The sequence below is a fragment of the Bos mutus genome, chromosome 18 (genome assembly GCF_027580195.1).
Source record: "Bos mutus isolate GX-2022 chromosome 18, NWIPB_WYAK_1.1, whole genome shotgun sequence".
In the NCBI taxonomy this organism is placed as follows: domain Eukaryota; kingdom Metazoa; phylum Chordata; class Mammalia; order Artiodactyla; family Bovidae; genus Bos; species Bos mutus.
The window spans coordinates 37,082,081-37,101,566 of record NC_091634.1 but is presented as its reverse complement, the minus strand read 5'-3'; the positions used below and the strand labels follow the sequence as shown (position 1 = coordinate 37,101,566).

The 19,486-nt window shown below is 51.6% G+C and overlaps 1 protein-coding gene across 2 annotated transcripts in view; it reads left to right on the top strand.

Moving 5' to 3' along the window:
* The window catches only part of ADGRG5 (adhesion G protein-coupled receptor G5), a 28,092-nt gene extending 8,975 nt beyond the window's left edge, over positions 1-19,117 (top strand). The window contains exons 2-12 of one of the 2 annotated variants that reach the window (XM_005899887.3): positions 5,129-5,230; positions 5,460-5,538; positions 6,179-6,335; positions 7,113-7,229; positions 7,891-8,007; positions 9,786-9,938; positions 10,662-10,783; positions 11,063-11,331; positions 12,424-12,541; positions 15,373-15,650; positions 16,019-19,117. In XM_005899887.3, coding sequence (XP_005899949.2) covers positions 5,167-5,230; positions 5,460-5,538; positions 6,179-6,335; positions 7,113-7,229; positions 7,891-8,007; positions 9,786-9,938; positions 10,662-10,783; positions 11,063-11,331; positions 12,424-12,541; positions 15,373-15,650; positions 16,019-16,116 — 1,572 coding nt within the window. In that variant the 5' untranslated portion in view covers positions 5,129-5,166 and the 3' untranslated portion in view covers positions 16,117-19,117. Of the gene's footprint in view, positions 1-5,128; positions 5,231-5,459; positions 5,539-6,178; positions 6,336-7,112; positions 7,230-7,890; positions 8,008-9,785; positions 9,939-10,661; positions 10,784-11,062; positions 11,332-12,423; positions 12,542-13,472; positions 15,651-16,018 lie in introns of those variants that run through there. The other variant, XM_070388369.1, reaches the window with a different exon arrangement.
* The last annotated feature ends 369 nt before the right edge of the window (positions 19,118-19,486 follow it).

The following is a 19,486-nucleotide window of genomic DNA, read 5'->3' as shown; positions in this document are numbered from 1 at the left end:
ATGGATTTTCTCAGTAATCCTACTCCACTTTCATCCTTGCATGCATGCAACACAGAGGGAATCTTTCTTTGTGTTCTGGCCCCTTTGCCAGTGGTAGACAGCTGTTGCTTATTACTTGGTGCAAAATTTTTGATGGAAGCAGTAGATTTCTGGTTCTCTTGCTCTAAGTTTCGGTCTTAGGTAGCTTTGTGCCTGAGCCCCACGACCAGGGCTTTCTTAGCTTTCCCATTTCTCATTCAGTGACTGGCAACTTCTGCCTCTTCTTCAGTGCTGGCTGACTTCTCCTTTACCCTCATGGAGCCCAAACCCTGCCATGTATTGGTGGAGGCGTCTGAGGTGTGAATGAAGTTCCTGCCTTTCTCACAGCAGCAGCAGCAGCAGCAAGCAGCCCCTTGTTTTATAACAGTGCAAAATCCTGGGCACTAGTGGGTTTGGCCACTCCATACCAGTGGCAGATAGCTTTTGCCTAATGTCCATGCAGGGTCTGGGGTAGGTGGTTTTTATTTGGCTGCACTGTGCTGCATGTGGAATCTTAGTTTCCTGACCAGGGGTCAAACTTGTGCCCCCTGCATTGAAAGTGTGGAGTCTGAACCACTGGACCACCAGAGAAGTCTCTTGTTGGTTTTTTTCACTTCTCCGCCAGAGGCAGCAGACCTTTTCCTTATAACAAGTCAGGGACCTATGGATGTGGGTCTCATTACGGCAAGGCCAGGGCGCAGATGTCTGTCTCTCGCAGCAGCCAGTCACCATCACGTACTCACACATGGCCTGGGGCTCATATAGGCTTCACCCTCAAACCTCAGCATGCCCATGTCACCACAGGGGCCCTCTCAGGTCCCTGCCCCACCCCCAGTCATCCTCATGAGCACCAGCAGAGGACTGTGGGAAGAAATGGTCAAGTGGATTTAGACACCCCTTGTGTCTGGGGCTCTCAGTGGTTTTAAACTGGCATTCTCATTCATACTCAGCCTTTACGAATTCACTAAGATCATATGCTATCCCTTATATTCAGAATCTAAAAATAAATTATACAAATGAACTTACTTAAAAACCAGAAACAGACTCACAGGTTAGGGAACGAACTTGTGGTTACCAGAGGGGAAGGACGGAGAGAAGGGCTAGTTAGGGAGTTTGAGATGGACACGTACACATTGCTATATTTGAAATGGATAAAGTGTGTTAACTACTCAGTCGTGTCCAACTCTTTGCGGCCCCATGGACTGTAGCCCGCCAGGCTCCTCTGTCCATGGAATTCTCTAGGCAAGAATACTGGAGTGTGTTGCCATTCCCTTTTCCAGGGGATCTTCCTGACCCAAAGATCGAGCCTAGGTTTCCTGCATTGCAGATTCTTTACTGCCTGAGCCACCAGGAAACCCAAGTGATAATTCACCAAGATACATGATTTGTGAACTTTTCTGTAAGTTTTATTTTGATAAGAATATTATTAAACAATGTTTCTGAATGATTGAAAAAATAAAATGGATAAGCAATAAGGACCTACCGTATAGCACAGGGAACTCTGCTCAGTGTTATGTGGCAGCCTGGATGGGAGGGAAGTTTAGGGGAGAATGGATACGTGTATATGTATAGCTGAGTCCCTTTGCTGTCCACCTGAATCTATCACAACACTGTTAATTGGCGATACTCCAATATAAAATAAAGAGTTAAAAAAAGAATCCATTATGGTATCAGTTGTTCTTATCTGCTTTTTTGGTAACCACTGAGCTGAAACACCTCATCTTCGAAGGGCTTATCAACCATTGGAAACCAGTTTATCTGATTATTTTGTGACTTCAGTTCTCTAACAGGCTCAAAAAACCAGTTTTGTACATCATTTGGCTTTTCCCATGGTCAAGATGGGAGTGATGTTCCCTTGTGGCTCTCTACATCATAAATGGAAGTCAAAATCATTTTTATATGGTTTTTATACAATTTTAAAAATATAGAGAATTCCCTGGCAGTTCAGTGGTTAAGACTTGGCACTTTCCCTGGGGTTCAATCCCTGGTCAGGGAACTAAGATGTGGCGAGAGTGACACAGCCCACCCCCCCCGCCAAAAAAAGTTTTTATAATGCTATAAACATCTTATACTTTATGTCAGTTTGTGTAGCAAGATTACGTTTTCTTTCCTGTACAACTTGGTTTTCCTGAAGTTAATTGCTTCTTTTTTATTTTTCATTTGCAAGCTTTCTGTAAGACATTTCTCAAAATAATTTTCCTATGTATTCAGACCTGTCAGACAATCTGTATATTCGCCTCCTTCTTTTACACACTGAGACGTTCCTCCTGGAAACCTATTGTCTTCTGCTTCCTTCTGGACGGGATGTGCCCTAGGCCTGCTGCCCAGTCATCAGTCCGGGCCTTCTCTTCATGCATTTTCTGGGGAGTAGCTTCCCATCTCTTCTGGTGGGTTTTCCTGTACCCTATGTGTTCTTTCATGATTTACTCTCTCATTTTGTGGAACACATCCTCCAGCAGCTTCCTGAGAAAGGTGTACATTTAAAAAATCCGGGAGAAATATCAATCACCTCAGATATGCAGATGACACTGCCCTTATGGCAGAAAGAAGAGGAACTAAAAAGCCTCTTGTTGAAAGTGAAAGAGGAGAGTGAAAAAGTTGGCTTAAAGCTCAACATTCAGAAAACTCAGATTATGGCATCTGGTCCCATCACTTCATGGCAAATAGATGGGGAAACAGTGGAAACAGTGGCTGACTTTATTTTTGGGGCTCCAAAATCACTGCAGATGGTGATTGCAGCCATGAAATTAAAAGACGCTTACTCCTTGGAAGGAAAGTTATGACCAACCTAGACAGCATATTCAAAAGCAGAGACATTACTTTGCCAACAAAGGTCTGTCTAGTCAAGGCTATGGTTTTTCCAATGGTCATGTATGGATGTGAGAGTTGGACTGTGAAGAAGGCTGAGCGCTGAAGAATTGATGCTTTTGAACTGTGGTGTTGGAGAAGACTCTTGAGAGTCCCTTGGACTGCAAGGAGATCTAACCAGTCCATTCTAAAGGAGATCAGCCCTGGAATTTCTTTGGAAGGAATGATGCTAAAGCTGAAACTCCAGTACTTTGGCCACCTCATGCAAAGAGTTGACTCATTGGAAAAGACTCTGATGCTGGGAGGGATTGGGGGCAGGAGGGGAAGGGGATGAGAGAGGATAAGATGGCTGGATGGTATCACTGACTCAATGGACGTGAGTCTGAGTGAACTCCAGGAGTTGGTGATGGACAGGGAGGCCTGGTGTGCTCCAGTCCATGGGGTCACAAAGAGTCCAACACGACTGAGCGACTGAACTGAACTGAACCGAGGGATCCTTGGCACTAAAAACTTAATTGCCTGGTAGGGCTTGGTAACTGGTGAAGCTTCACCGTAAGTTTGGTCTTTGCCGCTATATTAAGGAGCACCAAAATGTCAGTAACTAGAGGATAATTTTCTTGGCATGATTGGTTCTTCAGAGAAAAATTTTCTCCTGCCTTGGAGCATCATTACCTGGCTGCTGCAGTCTTCCGGAAGCTGACTGGAGGAGGCGGTGGAGAGGGGATGTGGCTTCATTTTCCTGTACCAGAATGGCACCCCGCAGAATGGGACTCTTCCGAGTCTCTCTGGTGCACTGTCTCAGGGAACGTACTTTGAGCTGGGACAGGGTTGGGGAGGGGAAGGTGGTGAGGAAGGCTCCTGGATGTTCCAGGTGACAGAGGAGATATGGAGACCCAGCTGGTCCTTTTAAAGATTCACAACCAACAGCCCCCACCCCCCATGTGTAGCCTCACCCTCCATCCCGCCTTCAGAGATTCCAAAGCCTCTAGTTCCTAAGTTCCCCCGTGGTTGACCTCGCTGCCTTCTCCCTGTCCCTCACTGACCCCACACCCCCTGTACTCACTTCTCCCTGACACAAGCACTTGGGTTCAACATTTCACGGTCTGCTTTTATTTTTTTAAAACCAGGTAGCCACCGGCTTTGTAACCGCCAAAGTTTTACTGATATCGCTCGTCTGCTGTTGTCTTCTTTCCCATTGTTCTGTCTTTCGTGGCTTTGTGTCTGTTTTATTCATTCACTCTCATGTTGTTTTTTTAGTTTTTAGAAATTTGTTTTCTTTTTTTTTTCTTAACTAAAACAAATGTTTGGCCTCACTATACATGTGGGATCTTAGTTCCCAACCAGGGATGGAACTCCTGTCCCCTGCATTGGAAGCACAGAGTCTCAACCACTGGACAACCAGGGATGTCCCATTCAGTCTCATTTTAGTGGAGTTTCAGGGGCAGACATAAATTTGCTATGTTTAAGCAGAAATTGGTCCATTCATTTTAAACCTGAGGGAAATTATGGCAGAAAGGGACAGGATCCTTTTCTTAAAAAAACCAAATCATTGGATTTAGTTTCACAAATTTGAGCCTGATATCTTAATTCATAACTAGCAGCTGCTGTGGTTTCTGGCAGTCACAAAAATAGGTGAAAAGGAAGATGAGGTTTCAAAGCAAATGTTGAATACAGTACTGAAGAATATGTTCGAATCACGTTCTACTTTAAAATGGGCATTGGGGGAATTCTTTGTGGACAAAGGCAGTGGTTCTCCTGTTGTCCTCCAGCTGTCGTGATTCTTGGTGGCCCCTGATCATCCATGATTGTCATCAAAACTATCCTTCTCCCAAAACTCTTTGTTCTTGCTTTTTCCCTTCTAATTTTCCAATTCCCCACAGCGGCTGCTGCTGGCAGTTTCATCAGAGAGATTCAGATTCTTGCCCAAAGTCACATGGTGGGTGAATGACAGGACTGGACAGGGTTAATGACAAGCAACTCCCAACTTTCCCATGGGTGAGGTCAGAGTCCTGGGGAGGTCCCCAGAGAGACCATTTTTTGGGAGGAGGGAGTGACTCAGACAGAGCTGCGAATGGCAGGGTTTGGTAAAAATGGTCCAGGATTTGGGTTTCAAGGAGATCTGGCTTCAGGCAGCCTCACTTGAAGCAAGCCCCTTGCTCTGTGAGCCGTGGTTTCCACATCTGTGGAATGCAGGAGTGTGAGGATCAGGTAAGATGCTGCCCTGCTAATCTAGGGACAGGCCAGATGCCTAGGGTGAGAGGAGGCTCATTTACTGTGGTCACGAGACATGCACGTTTTCCAGGGTGGGAGCCAGTTCCTGGAGGAAATTTGATACACAACATGAATTGCTGCTGGGCCCCTTTCCTCTACCTGTGCCTCTTGGTGTCTCAGAGCAGGACGGCAGGTAAGAGGGCTTCCCTGAGCTGCAAGAGCCATCCTAGCCCGGACCCCTGACTTTGATGTGAAGTGGGGGTGGCCTCAAACCAAGGGAGACTGAAAAGAGGGCACTTCTGCCCTGGGGCAGCAGCCTGGGGCAGAAGAGCCAGAGGCCAAGGGATGGCCAGGGGTGGGGGATGCTGGGGGGGACAGCTGTGGACAGAGGCTGAGGTGGTTGTTGGACTCGCTCCTCGCAGAGGCGTCCCAGGAGACCCTGCACTGGATGGAGAAAATGGAGGTGGCAGCCAGGAGCAGGATCAGCACATCTTCTGCTGAGTGAGTCGGGCATCCCTCCTGGCCTGCCCAGAGTCCGCTCTGCCTCCACCCGCAGCCTGTATCTTGACTCAGTGGCCCAGGGTCACTCCAGTGTAGACTGCTCATTCATTTATTCAACACTCATTTACTGAGTACCTACCATGTGCCAGGCACCAAGCTCTGGAGCTGTGGGATGGACGCACCCCTGTTCTCATTGAGTTTACTGTCTGGTTGAGGGTCCTCAGCCGTGGGTGCCATGAAACCAGTGCAGAATCGTGGGTCTCTGTGCATTTTTCTGGAAAGGGGCTCCAAGAATGGACTGGGCTCTCCAAGGTCTCTGACTCAAAACCCTAGGTGCTCAGGGTGACAGGCTAATGCTGATGACTTAACAGGGAAGTGTAGGGACTGTGGGGCATTTCAGCCAGTGGGGAGCAGCCAGGGAAGGCTTCTTGGAGGAGGTGGCAATAAAATGGGACCCAAGCAAGAGTTAATGGAAGAAGGAGATGGGGGAGCTGGTGAAGAGGTAAGAGTGTGCCAGGAACACTGTGTGTGCAGATGTTTGGAGTTGGGAGTGACAGGGGTATGGGATGGGGGAGGCTGTGGAGGGTCCCTCTTGCTTCCATCCTTACTCCAGGGCTCTGGCTGTCTCTCTAACCCTCAGGCTCATTCATGGCCTAGAGTTGAGGCTGCTCAATGCCAGCTTCGGGGGCCACAACCTCACCTTGCAGACGCAAATCATCCAGGCACTGGCCTTCAAGCTGAACTGCAACTTCTCTGGCCTCTCTCTGAGCAGTGCCGCTCTGGAGAAGGTCCCCCAGGTCAGAGATGCCCAGGGATTGAGGGTACCCAGAGCCTCAACCCCACAAATGCTCCAGGGGTTGAAGGTCTGGACTTTCCCCAGGGTCTATCACCTGCCTTCCCACCAGTCCGGGCTTTGGACTCTGCCTTAATAGCTGTGAGTTGTTGTTCAGTCGCCCATTCGTGTCCAACTCTTTGTGACCCCATGGGCTGCAGCACACCAGGCTTCCCTGTCCTTCATTGTCTCCCGGAGTTTGCTCAAACTCATGTCCCTTGAGTCAGTGATGCCATCCAACCATCTTGTCCTCTCATCCCCTTCTCCTCCTGCCTTCAATCTTTCCCAGCATCAGGGTCTTTTCCAATGAATCAGTTCTTCACACCAAGTGCCCAAAGTACTGGAGCTTCAGCTTCAGCATCAGTCCTTCCAATGAATATTCAGGGTTGATTTCCTGCTTTTGCAGGTTCCTGGGGTGAGGTAGCCCCCTTTGAGGGCCCTGGTGTGATTCCTGCAGAATGCCTGGGTGTTGGGTGCTGATGTTCCATCCTCAGGGCCCCACTTGAGTGGGAGAAAAGACCCCAGCTCAAGACCAGAACAGCCTGAAGGGAAGGCCTAGGATCTCGCAAGTTTGGGTGGAGGTGCAGCCTGGCAGGAGAGGGTTCTGTGGGTGGAGGCTCCAAGATAGGAAGTGCCTGAGGGCAAGGCCGGGAGGGCTCCCTGGTGAGTGGGGAACAGTGAAGGTGCTGTGGGTCCGGAGGACTGTGGACATGGGGCCCAGCCTGTCTCTGGCCCTCTGCAGGCCCGGCCCCAGCACGCCATGCAGTTCCCGGCCGAGCTGACCCGGAATGCCTGCAGGACCCGCTCTAGGGATCTTCGTCTCATCTGTATCTACTTCTCCAGCACCCGCTTTTTCCAGGTCAGCCCCTGCTGGTGGGCCATGAAGGGTGGGTGCTGGCCCCTTCCTGGGGGCTTTGCAGGCATCCATGTCTCCTCCTGGCCTTCTGCAACCTCAGCCAGTTAGCGCCCCTCTCTGGGCCTCCATTTGAGCAGAATAGTAGGAAGGCACCATTATAATGTGCAAATGAGACTTAAGAAATCTTCTGTGTGTGTGCCTGTCCCTAAACAGGAGGCAGACAAGTAGGTCACAATATCTTTGTCCTCAGAGAACTCTCTATCTCAACAATTAGACCAGGACCTTAGAGACTTAATTTTAGCTCAAGGTTAAGTATAATCATAGAGATTCAAAGGGATGAATGAGTCAGGGTGAGGTCAGGATGGTTCCCAAGGAGCAATCCAGGAGGGCTTCCAGAGGAGGTGCCTTTTAAGCTTGGCTTTGAAAGTGAGTTGGGGTAGGGTGAGGTGGAGGGTACAAGGCTGGAATCCATTTAACAAATGGGAAGTGAGGGTGGAGGTTGTGAGGAGGTGAAAGGGGCAGAATGTGCAAAGCCTGGGAGGTTGGCACAGCTGAGCACATGTAAGCCATGCTGCTTGTTCTCATCCAGGGAGGAGGCTCTTGGACTTCATCCAGGGTCTCCTTGTGTTCCCTCCAGTCAGCCCTTCTTCTCTTGCCCTTCCAGAAAGACATCAACTCATCTCTGCTCAATAACTATGTTCTGGGGGCCCAGCTGAGCCATGGATACGTGAGCAACCTCAGTGAACCAGTGAACATCAGCTTCTGGCACAACCAAAGCCTGGTATTGTTGGGGGACACCCCCATTTCCAGCCCATCCCTACCCTCTTGTAGCTATCCTGTTGAATATTGGTTTGAGCAAACCCAGCCCTGTGGATGGAGAAGGAAATGGCAGCCCACTCCAGTGTTCTTGCTTTGAGAATCCCAGGGACAGGGGAGCCTGGTGGGCTGCCATCTATGGGGTCACACAGAGTTGGACACGACTGAAGCAACTTAGCAGCAGCAGCAGCCGCCCTGTGGAACTATCTTAGAAACAAACCGCTTTAAATTTTGAAGTGTTTTGAAAATTCCTGCCAAAGAAATGAGAGAGAAGCTTTTAGTCACTGTATTGGTCAGGATTCTTTGAATCACAAATGATAGAAAAGCAGCTCAAGCCAGCTTGAACACAAAAGGGACTTTATTGCCTCCTGTACATGAAATGTCCAAGACAGCTTCAGGTACAGCTGGATCCAGGAGCTGATACGCTGCCATAATGGCTCAGTTTCCATTTCTCAGCAGTGGTTTCCTGCCTTGGCTTTCCATTCTGTGGCAAGATGGCAGCTGAAGTGCTGGACCTCCTTCCCCTCTTCTCAGGGGGCTCTTTCTTGCCAGTGCAAATCAGGATCCCATAACAGATCCTAAAGGTCCAGTTGGATCATGTGTCCATCCTTGAACCATCACTGTTCCCAGGAGGATGGAACATGTGGACTGGCCAGGCTGCGGTCACATGGCCCAGGGACTGGGCTGGACTCATATGACCTGTCATTGGGAGAGGGGTGGGTCCTCAAGGAAAGTACAGATGTTGATGCCAAAAGAAGGAAGAAGGGCTGCTGGGTGGACACAAGCCCTGATGGCATTCCTGCAAAGCCCAGAGCTTCTACACTCTGGCCCTATCTTCACTCAATCTCATCAGAACTGCTCTGCACTCCCAATTTCTCCATCATCATTTCATTTCATTCTTCTGAGCTTTTGCCCCTGCAGTTCCCACCATCTGGTATGTCCTTGCTCCACTTAGAGAAAATCTGATGTGTCCTTAAGGCCTCAGTCCCCTAGTTGTCCCTTCCCTTCTCTGGACTCCTCCACCCCTCCCTCTGTGGCTTTCCAAGGCGTGCCTGTTTCATTTCCCTTACCTCTGCAACCACATGGCTTGGCATCAGGGTTGTCTGTAAATGACTCTCTCCCTCACTGGGACGGGTCTGGATCATCATTGTTCCCCATGGGTAGGAGGGGAAGTGGGAGAGTTGATCATAGAGCACCTGCTGTATTGGCCAGAGCTGGGTACTCAAGATCCTCATTGTCTTTGATGACTCCACCTTCCGTGTGACTTGAGCATGCGTGCTAAGTTGCTTCAGTCATGTCCGACTCTTTGCGACTCTATGGACTGTAGCCTGCCAGGTTCCTCTGTCCATGGGATTTTCCAGGCAAGAATACTGGAGTGGGTTGCCATGCCCACCTCTAGGGGATCTTCCTGACCCAGGGATTGAAACTGCATCTTTTATGTCTCCTGCATTAGCCACTAACACCACCCGGGAAGCCCGTATCTTGAGTATAAATGATCCCATTTTGCAGATGAATAAACTGAGGCTCAGAGAACCTCTGTGACTTTCCCAGGTCTCTCTCAGAGTCCAGGATGGAGGTGGGGCTGGAATCTGGGTCTGTCTGATGCCAAAGCACAGCTGGTGCCTGGTAAAATGTTGACAAGGGTGCAGCTAAGTCACGTTTGGCTCCCACAATTTCCAGACCCTGATCCATGGCCTTCCCCTCCACCCCTTGGATGCACCCAACTCCAGCATTTCCCCTTAGGAAGGCTACACAGTGACCTGTGTCTTCTGGAAGGAGAGAGCCAGCAAGCACCACTGGGGGGCCTGGAGCCCTGAGGGCTGTCACACAGAGCAGCCCACACCTTCCCAGGTGCTCTGCCGCTGCAACCACCTCACCTACTTTGCTGTTCTTATGGTATGTGTGCATCCAGTCTGGATGAGGGTGGTCAGAGCTGCAGAGGGCCCCACATCTAGGACAGAGCAGAAAGGTAAAAGTTGGTGCAAGGGACAGAAATCCAACTCAAAGGGATTTAAAGGGGGGTAAAAAAAAAAAAAAGAAACTTATGAGTTGATGTTCCCTAAAAGGTTGGGTTAGGCTTCAGGCATGGCTTGATCCAGGGACTCAATATTACCAAGACAGGACTCTATCTCAGTCTCTCCAATGTGCTTGCTTTGTGCTAGCTTAGTTCTCAGATAGGCTCTCCCCACGGAATAATAATATGGCTGCTAGAGTTTCCTGTTGTAGGTCCTACTAGGGTTCAGGTTTCTTACCAATTCTGCCAGCCAAAATCTTGGGACTGAGTCCCATAGCCCCAGAGTGTGTCACATGTCCATCCCTTAACCAATCACTGTGGGAAGAAGGAGGGAGGGCTCTGATAGGCCAGGCCTGGTGTGCCTGACTGCACATAGCAGGAGCAGGGGAGGGTCTACCCCAGTGCCTAAGAGAGTGAAGGTAGGGAGGAAGGAGAGATGGGAGTTGAGAGACAGAAAAGCCACTGTGTCTGCCACAGCTGTTTTCAAGTCAGGATCGCGGATGGGATTGTAGGGGACGGGGGCTTGGAGCTGAAATCTTGGCAGGTCTTTGATTCAGGCAGGGGAGGGCATTTCCATGCTTCCGCCCCTGCCTTTTCTCCCACAGCAACTCTCCCAGGCCCCTGTCCCTGCAGAATTGCTGGCGCCTCTCACCTACATCTCCCTGGTGGGTTGCAGCATCTCCATCGTGGCCTCGCTGCTCACTGTCTTGCTGCACCTCCAGGCCAGGTATTCCCCTGCCCTCATGCAGGGCCTCCTGCCCTCTGCTGCCCAGAATGCCTCCTTCTTTTCTACTTGGCCCCGCGAGAGTCAGGTGGGCTTTCCCGGAAGGCAGAAGGCGCGTGGGGCTGTAGTGGAGGCAGGAGACCAGCCTCATTGTGTGTGGCTGCTGTTGGGTCCCTGCCCGAGCCTCTTGACCCGTGTCCCGGTCATTATGTGTCTTCGAGCCCAGGGGGCGGCGCTGCCTGGTGACATCCAGGTCGCGGAAGGCCATGCTCCCACCCGCAGGAAGCAGAGTGACTCCGTAACCCGCATCCACATGAACCTGCATGCCTCCGTGCTGCTCCTCAACATCACCTTCCTGCTGAGCCCTGTGCTGGCCACGCCCCCAGTGCCCGGGGCAGCATGCGTGGTGCTGGCCGCCACCCTGCACTTCGCGCTGCTCAGCTGCCTCACCTGGATGGCCATTGAAGGCTTCAACCTCTACCTCCTACTCGGGCGCGTCTACAACGTCTACATCCGCCGATACGTGCTCAAGCTCTGTGCCGTGGGCTGGGGTAAGCACGGTCTCCCTGCCCTCTTGCTTCCTGAGGCTTCCCGCAGGTCTTGGGTGTCTGTCCCCTCTGTCCTTTTCTTTCTCCTCCATTGCCATGACCATGGTCACCATCCCTGCCAACACCCACCACCACTTCCTACATGACTATTCTTATCACCACTTCCACCTCCAGAAGGACTCTCATTACCATCTCCAGTACCATCATCAATCACCTCCACGGTCGCCTCCATCACCACCACCGTCCTCATCCTTGTGTTCACCACCACCTCTGGTACCACCGTCATCAGCATCCCTAGCCTCTCTATTGTTTCCTCTGCTGCTGCTGCTAAGTTGATTCAGTCGTGTCCGACTCTGTGCAACCCCATAGATGGCAGCCCACCAGGCTCCCCTGTCCCTGGGATTCGCCAGGCAAGAACACTGGAGTGGGTTGCCATTTCCTTCTCCAATGCATAAAAGTGAAAAGTGAAAGTGAAGTCGCTCAGTCATGTCCGACACTTCGTGACTCCATGAACTGCAGCCTACCAGGCTCCTCTGTCCATGGGATTTTCCAGGCAGGAGTACTGGAGTGGGTTGCCATTGCCTTCTCCACCAGTTCCCAAATCCTCTCTCCAATTACCTCCCAGCCACACCCTCCCAGCAGGACCACTACTGCTACAGCTATAATCCCACTGGAGAGCCCTCACTCATATCAGCCTTCTCTAAGCGTGTATGTGAGCATGGGCACTCAGTTGTGTCCGACTCTTTTGCGACTCCATATACTATAGCCCACCAGGCTTCTCTGTCCATGGGATTTCCCAGGCAAGGATACTAGAGTGGGTTGCCATTTCCTTATCCAGGGGATCTTCCCGACCCGGGGATCGAACCCACGTCGCCTGCATTGGCAGACAGATTCTTTACCACTGCACTACCTGGGAAGATCACCTTCTCTAAGGCCACTAGGCGGGCTAATTCCTCTGAGTCTGGACCACACTGACAGTGGCTGGGGGCTCAGAGTAGTCTCTTTCCTTCCCCACTACTTGCCAAGTAGAACTGTTATAGCAGCTCATTTCTGGAATCTCCTGACAAGACACTAAGCCTCTGTTCCACTCCTCAGGGGTCCCGGCCTTCCTAGTGCTGTTCCTTCTTGCTGTCAAGAGCTCAGTTTACGGACCCTACAAGATCCAACTCTCCGATAGCCACGGAAACAGCACGGGCTTCAAGATCACGTCCATGTGAGTTTGCTCAAGGCTGCGGCAGACGCCCTGGCTCTGGCAGCAGGGTCACTAGGTCCTGGGGCTCTAGATGGGGCGTCCTATGGGCGGGGCACTGGCTGCGGGGCTGGACGGGGCTGCGGCTTCCAGAGGGCATGGTTTCCAGGGGGCTTTGCCTCGCCCCTTCGGCTGGTTCCTCAAGGTCTCCAGCTGGATGAGTTATTACACCGCCGCCAGCTAACTTTAGGAAGCACCTGCCTCCTGGCAGCTGTCGGCCAGACCGGCTCCGGTTCTCAGGCTCTGTGGTGGAGCTCAGCTTGTACCCGATTCTCCTTTCTCCTCATCACCTTGCTTCGCTCACTCTCTTGGCTCCTCCCCACCCCCGACCCGTGCGTAGGATGGCACCGCCAGCCCTCAAACCCTCCTGGTTGGAGAAGAGAATGTTGTGGGGGCCGGGAACAACCCAGGGACCGGGCACCGCGTATGTGTGTGGGGGAGAGGGGGGTCTTTTGGGGGCTCTGAAGGACAGACTCTGCCCCTCCTTCCAGTGCCCTAGGACATTAATCTTTTCCTTGTGATGAAATGTTTCTAACAGGCGACATAGAAGGAACAGCTTAATAACCCCCTGTAGACCCATCACCAGCAGATGGCCATGTGGCCTTTTCCCCTCCTGACTGAGATCAGCTCAGGCCTGCTCAGGGCTGACTGATCCTCACAGCGGGAGCAGGTGCTGTTGTCAGCCCTTGTTTACTGTCGGGGAAACTGAGGCACAGGCAGCTGAGGAGCCCTGCCCAGGGAGACCCAGTGGGGGCAGGCAGAGGCGGGACTTGGTCACAGGCAGGCTGACTCCCCAACCTCTGCCCACCCCAGCCTCCGGGAAGTGAGGGTTCTGGGCACAGTGTGGGGCTTTTCAATTCAGTTCAGTCGCTCAATCGTGCCCAACTCTTTGCAGCCCCAGGGACTGCAGCACGCCAGGCCTCCCTGTCCATCACCAATTCCCGGAGTTTACTCAAACTCATGTCCATCGTGTCGATGAAGCCATCCAGCCATCTCATCCTCTATCGTCCCTTCTCCTGCCTTCATTTTTTCCCAGCATCGGGGTGTTTTCCAATGAGTCAGTTCTTCACATCAGGTGGCCAAAGTATTGGAGCTTCAGCATCAGTCCTTTCAATGAATATTCAGGACTGATTTCCTTTAGGATGGGCTGTTTGGATCTCCTTGCAGTCCAAGGGACTCTCAAGAGTCTTCTCTAACACCACAGTTCAAAAAAAAGAAGGCTGAGTGCCAAAGAATTGATGCTTTTGAACTGTGGTGTTGGAGAGGACTTTTGAGAGTGAGGCTGAGGTGAAGTTAATTCCTCTCACTGTGAGGGTCGGGTGGTTTTTCTGAGGAACTGTGACTTAGGACTCTGAATCTGTGTTTTATTATATAATTTGCTGACATGGGCAAAATAACTGAAGGGACGCTTCCATAGGACAGGAAGTGGGTCAGTGCAGAGGTGTTAGTGAGCCCCCCAACTAAGAACTGGCTTCTCCTGAATCTTCCTCACCTCTCCCCCTCTCCTCTCACCCTGGATTTTGCAACTTTCATTCACTTGCATTTAAAAAACCCTTACTACATATGTATGTATTCTTTACAATTTTTTTACATGTTTTATTTTTTAAGTTGAAGTATGATTGACATATAGTGAAAGTGAAAGTCACTCAGTAGTGTCCGACTCTGCTACAACCATGGACTATAAAGTCCATGGAATTCTCCAGGCCAGAATACTGGAGTGGGTAGTCTTTCCCTTCTCCAGGGGATCTTCCCAACCCAGGGATCAAACCCAGGTCTCCCGCATTGCAGGTGGATTCCTTACGAGCTGAACCACAAGGGAAGCCCAAGAATACTGGAGTGGGTAGCCTATCCCTTCTCCACTGGATCTTCCTAACCCAGGAATTAAATAGGGGTCTCCTGCATTGCAGGCAGATTCTTTACCAACTGAGCTATCAGGGAAGCCCTATAACACTTGACATATAACACTATATTAATTACAGGTACACAGCATAATGATTTGATATTTATATATATATTGCAAAATGACCATTGCAATATGTGTAGTTAACATCCGTCACCATATGTAGTTATAGAATTTATTTTTCTGCGGTAAGAACTCTACTCTTAGCAACTTTCAAATATGCAATGCAGTATTATTATTTATTTTTATTTTATTTTGAACTTTTTGGCCACACTTCACAGCATGTGGGATCTTAGTTCACGGACCAGGGATTGAACCTGTGCCCCCTGAAGTGGAGGCATGGAGTCTTAACCGCTGGTGGTGGTTGTTGTCCAGTTGCCCAGTCGTGTCCAGCTCTTTGCAACCCCATGGACTGTGGCACACCAGGCTTCCGTGTCCTTCACTATCTCTGGGAGTTTGCTCAGACTCATGTCCATTGAGTCAGTGATGCCATCCAACCATCTCATCCTCTGTCATCCCCTTCTCCTTCTGCCCTCAATCTTTCCCAGCATCAGGGTCTTTTCCAAGAAAGACCCTTAATGGCTGGACTGCCAGGGAATTCCCTTGCAATGCAGTAGTATTAACGATAGTCATCATACTGTACTTAGATCCCCAAGACTTACTTATTTTATAACTGGAAGTTTGTACCTTTGACCCAGTTCACCCATTTTTTACCCACCCCCACGCCCTGTGGCCTGGCTGGAAAGCCAGGTTCTGGATTTTTCCATGTGTGCGGTCAGGCAAGAAATGATGGGGACAGGATTCAGGAGACAGTCCAGAGGCCTAGGAGACGGTGGCTTCCCCGCCTCGGGCCTTGGAAGCCATACCCACCCCGGCACTTACCCATCCCCTGCAGATGCTGGGTGCAGAGCTCCTGGGTGCACAGTGTCCTGGTCATGGGCTATGGTGGCCTCACGTCCCTTTTCAACCTGGTGGTGCTGGCCTGGGCGCTGAGGGTCCTGAACAAACTGCGGGCACAGGAGAAGGCGCCGGGCACCCAGGCCTGCCGGGACACCGTCACCGTGCTGGGCCTCACCGTGCTGCTGGGCACCACCTGGGCCTTGGCCTTCTTCTCCTTCAGTGTCTTCCTGCTGCCCCAGCTCTTCCTCTTCACCATCTTCAACTCGCTCTACGGTAGGGCCTGTGGACAGCGTGGAGGAAACCCCTGGGGGCTGGGTGGTGGACAGCAGGTACTGGTCTACTGCTGAAGGGCTCCAGGTCAGGGGCTGAAATCTGGCCCCAAACAGGCTGGTTTGGGGCTACACCAGCCCACAGGAAGGGGGCACCACCTTGTAGTTTGCACAAAGGCAACCTATAGGCTTGCAGAGGCTGGTCCTCCGCTCCTACGCTCCATCCCTTTTGACTTCCTACAGTGAGGGCTTCTGAGAATTACTCCTGGGCCTCAGGGAGGCCCGGCTCGCCCCGACCAAGAATGTGCCTGGATTTGGAGGGAGGCCCCACGTGCTCCGTGGTGCTCCCACTGACCAGTCTTTTGCTTGCAGGTTTCTTCCTCTTCCTGTGGTTCTGCTCTCAGAGGTGCCGCTCAGAGGCAGAGGCCGAGGCGGAGATGGAGGTGTTCACCTCCCAGATGGTGCAGTAGGCTGGACTATCTGGACTTTCTGGCCCGGAGCTCCCAGCCTCTCTGGCTGCCTGCAGAAGAGAAGATGGCAGCCCAGTTGCTGGAGGACAGAGGCCACTGTTGCCTCTTGGGGGCCTTTTCTACCTCCATGGCTTCCCCAGGCCCAGGGGGCAGGATGTTGCTCTACCTCCTCTGGCATTCTGCTCCGAGGCAAGTCAACCCCACCTGGGGGCAGCCAACTCGCCCCTGGTGCCTCGGCCCAGCTGGCCAGGCCTGTGACCAGAGCACTGGTTGCGGAGTCAAAAGGTCATGTTTCAGTGCCTGGCTCTGAGTCTCACTGTCTGACCTTGGACCTGTCATTTCTCACTGACCCTCAGTTTCCACATCTGTGACCTGGGGACAGATGGCTCTGGTCTTGCCCTGTCCCAGAGTTCTCTGAAGATTAAATGAGACCAGGGAGGAAGAGGTCATAGTGGGGTGGGGCAGCTGGCCTAGGGCAGTCTTGACCAGCCTGTCCTGGACAGGCCTGCTGGGCCCTGCTTCCTTCCTTGAGGAGAGGGTCATCCCAGGCTGGGAGTCCCAAGTCCAGTGCTTAGAGACCCACCTCGTGTTTGAGACCTCATCAGCCTGTGTCCGAAGTTTCTTTTCCTTTTGCTCCCAGATTATGTGGACTAACTCCAAGCCCACCTTTCCCGAAGATCAGAAAATCCTGTCCTTCCCAAAGGCTCCTCCTCCAGTGCTCCCCAGGCCCCTATAGGCCATTTAGACTAGTGACTGGGGCCATAGGACTTCCTGGAGGTGGGAAGGGAGTGCCTCGTTGCCCTCCATCTGAGCTCCAGTGGCCAGGCATTTTGATGACTGGGCAGGTTTGAATTCCCCCTGGTAGGTGTGAGGATGTGTGTTCTAAATCTCACATTTGTTGGTATATACTCTTGGAGCTGGGAGGCGCCTACAGTGTTATAAATTGGTATAAATTATGCAAGTCTTTTGTCATGCTGCACATTCTTGTTTTCTTCTTACTTGCTATGTTAGCTGTCACTGTTGTAGAGAATCACCATTGCCCTTGACCTGTCCTGATAGACGGAGTAGGAGACCACTCGGGAAGCCAGCGCATTTCCCAGACTTTCCACCAGGGGGCGATGTTGGTCCACATCAGAAGTCGTAGGGTAGATGCTGTGGTCACCTGTCTGTGGAGATGACACACCAGATGGAGAGGCCCTGCCTCCAGGACTGTGCGTGCTGAGTGACCAGCAGGAGGAATGCCAGTCCTGCTTACATAGCCATTTCTCTTTCCCAACACAGCTGCCCACTCTGGCTCTTGGTGTCTAGTTCTCTGGGCATATCTGGCACTCGAGCAGTGGGCTGGGACAGGTTCTCAGCGACTGGCTCCGGGCCATCAGACAGATTTTGGTGACTTTGAACATCACAGGGCGGGAACTGGAGCCAGATCCCTTTTCTCCCAGGGGGACCCTCTGCCCTCTGTTCATTTCTTACACAGATAGCCTTTCATTCAGTGGTGAATGGTTCAATTCCGGAGCTAGATGGCCTGGGATCAAATGCCAGCCCTGCCACTTGTCAGCTGTGTGACCATGGACAAACCATTCCACCTGTCTGTGCCTGAGTTTTCCCATCTGTAAGACAGGGGTAATAGTAATACCTATTTAGAAGGTTAAATAAAATAACCCATATAAAGAGGCTTCAGTTCAGTTCAGTCGCTCAGTCCTGTCCGACTCTTTGTGACCCCATGAATCGCAGCACACCAGGCCTCCCTGTCCATCACCAACTCCTGGAGTTCACTCAAACTCATGTCCATCGAGTCAGTGATGCCATCCAGCCATCTCATCCTCTGTTGTCCCCTTCTCCTCCTGCCCCCAATCCCTCCCAGCATCAGAGTCTTTTCCAATGAGTCAACTCTTCGCATGAGGTGGCCAAAGTACTGGAGTTTCAGCTTTAGCATCAGTCCTTCCAGTGAACACCCAGGACTGATCTCCTTTAGAATGGACTGGTTGTAAAGACTTAGCAGAGGGTAAGTAAGTGCTCAGTGAATGGTCACCGCTGTCATTCATATGCTGTTATTACTGTTAGCAGTGCCGCCTGAGTCTCAGGGGCTGATCCATCTAAGGTCCAGGTCTGCTCGTCCTCGCAGGTCCAGCTCCTCTCTGGGCACGTCTTGTGTCCCTTGGCTTTGCCACTTTCCCCAGAGCTGCCTCTACCCAGCCTTGCTGGCCTTTGGTCATTTTAGGAAGCTTCTCCACGTGGCACAGCCTCCAGGCCATTGCCACTGATCACCCTACCCCTCCGTTCCCCAATTCTCTGATCTAGTGAAATTCTCAGGGGCTCAGTTATCGTGTCTCCCATGAAATCGCTCCAATTTTCCCACAGAGAAGGTCTCTCTCCCACTTTGACTCCAGGCAGAGTGTCCCCCTGCCTCTATCAGGGTGATGTGAGCCCCTATCCGAGCTCCTCTGGTTTGGCCATCTCTGGCTTGTACCAGGCTCCCCAGGCCTTGGGATGGGTCCCCATTCCAATGAGGATCCCGAGGATCATGGGAATCTCCATCTCCTCTCTTCAGCAGCTCCAGGGAGGGGTGTCCCAGGCTGACTCTGCAGCCCAGTAAAGCAGGGCCTTGCCTGGGAGCTCCCTCCCCACTCCCCACCCCAGCCCGGACCTGGCCTGTTAGATCCTACCAAGCCTGGGCTGCCAATGGAAGATGTGGCCACAGTGACACGGAATGGGGCTAGTAATTCTAGGAAACAGCCCCAGGCATGTGGCCCTGAGCCCAGTTGGGGTTCATGCTCTGGGCAGGGACCACTTTCTGGAAATGCCCCAGCTGGGTGTTGGGGCAGGGATGAGGGAGCCCTTGCCGGGCCTCTATGTCCTCCTCTCACTCCCAGCAAGGTCCTGGCCTTGCCCGGACTCCACATCGGGTGCAGCTTTCAGGGGCTTTCAGACTTAGCAGGAAGATGGTGTGGGTTGTGTCTGGGCAGGGCCGCTGCTCAGGGCCAGAGACTCCAAGGAGGCACCTGGTGAGGGATGACAAGTCGATGCCAGAAAGGCCACAGACTAGCAGTTTCTGTGTTGCTTTGCTGTTTTTTTTTTTTTTTTTTAAGGCATAGTGTGTGTATGGGGGGAGGAGTATTGAATGAGGGTTGTCCAATAAAGCACAAGATGCTCGATCTGGGGGACAGATACAAAAAAAGTTCACTGTTTATCTGAAATTCAAATTTCACCCTGTAGATCTCCATCTGCTTATTTTTTCTTTAGTTCTTTTGCTAAGCCTGGCAACATGCTTTTTTTTTAAATATAATTTTTGGCTGTTTTGGGTCTCCGCTATGTGCACACTAGTTGTGGAGCACTAGTACTAGTTGTGCACGCGCTTCTCGCTGTGGTG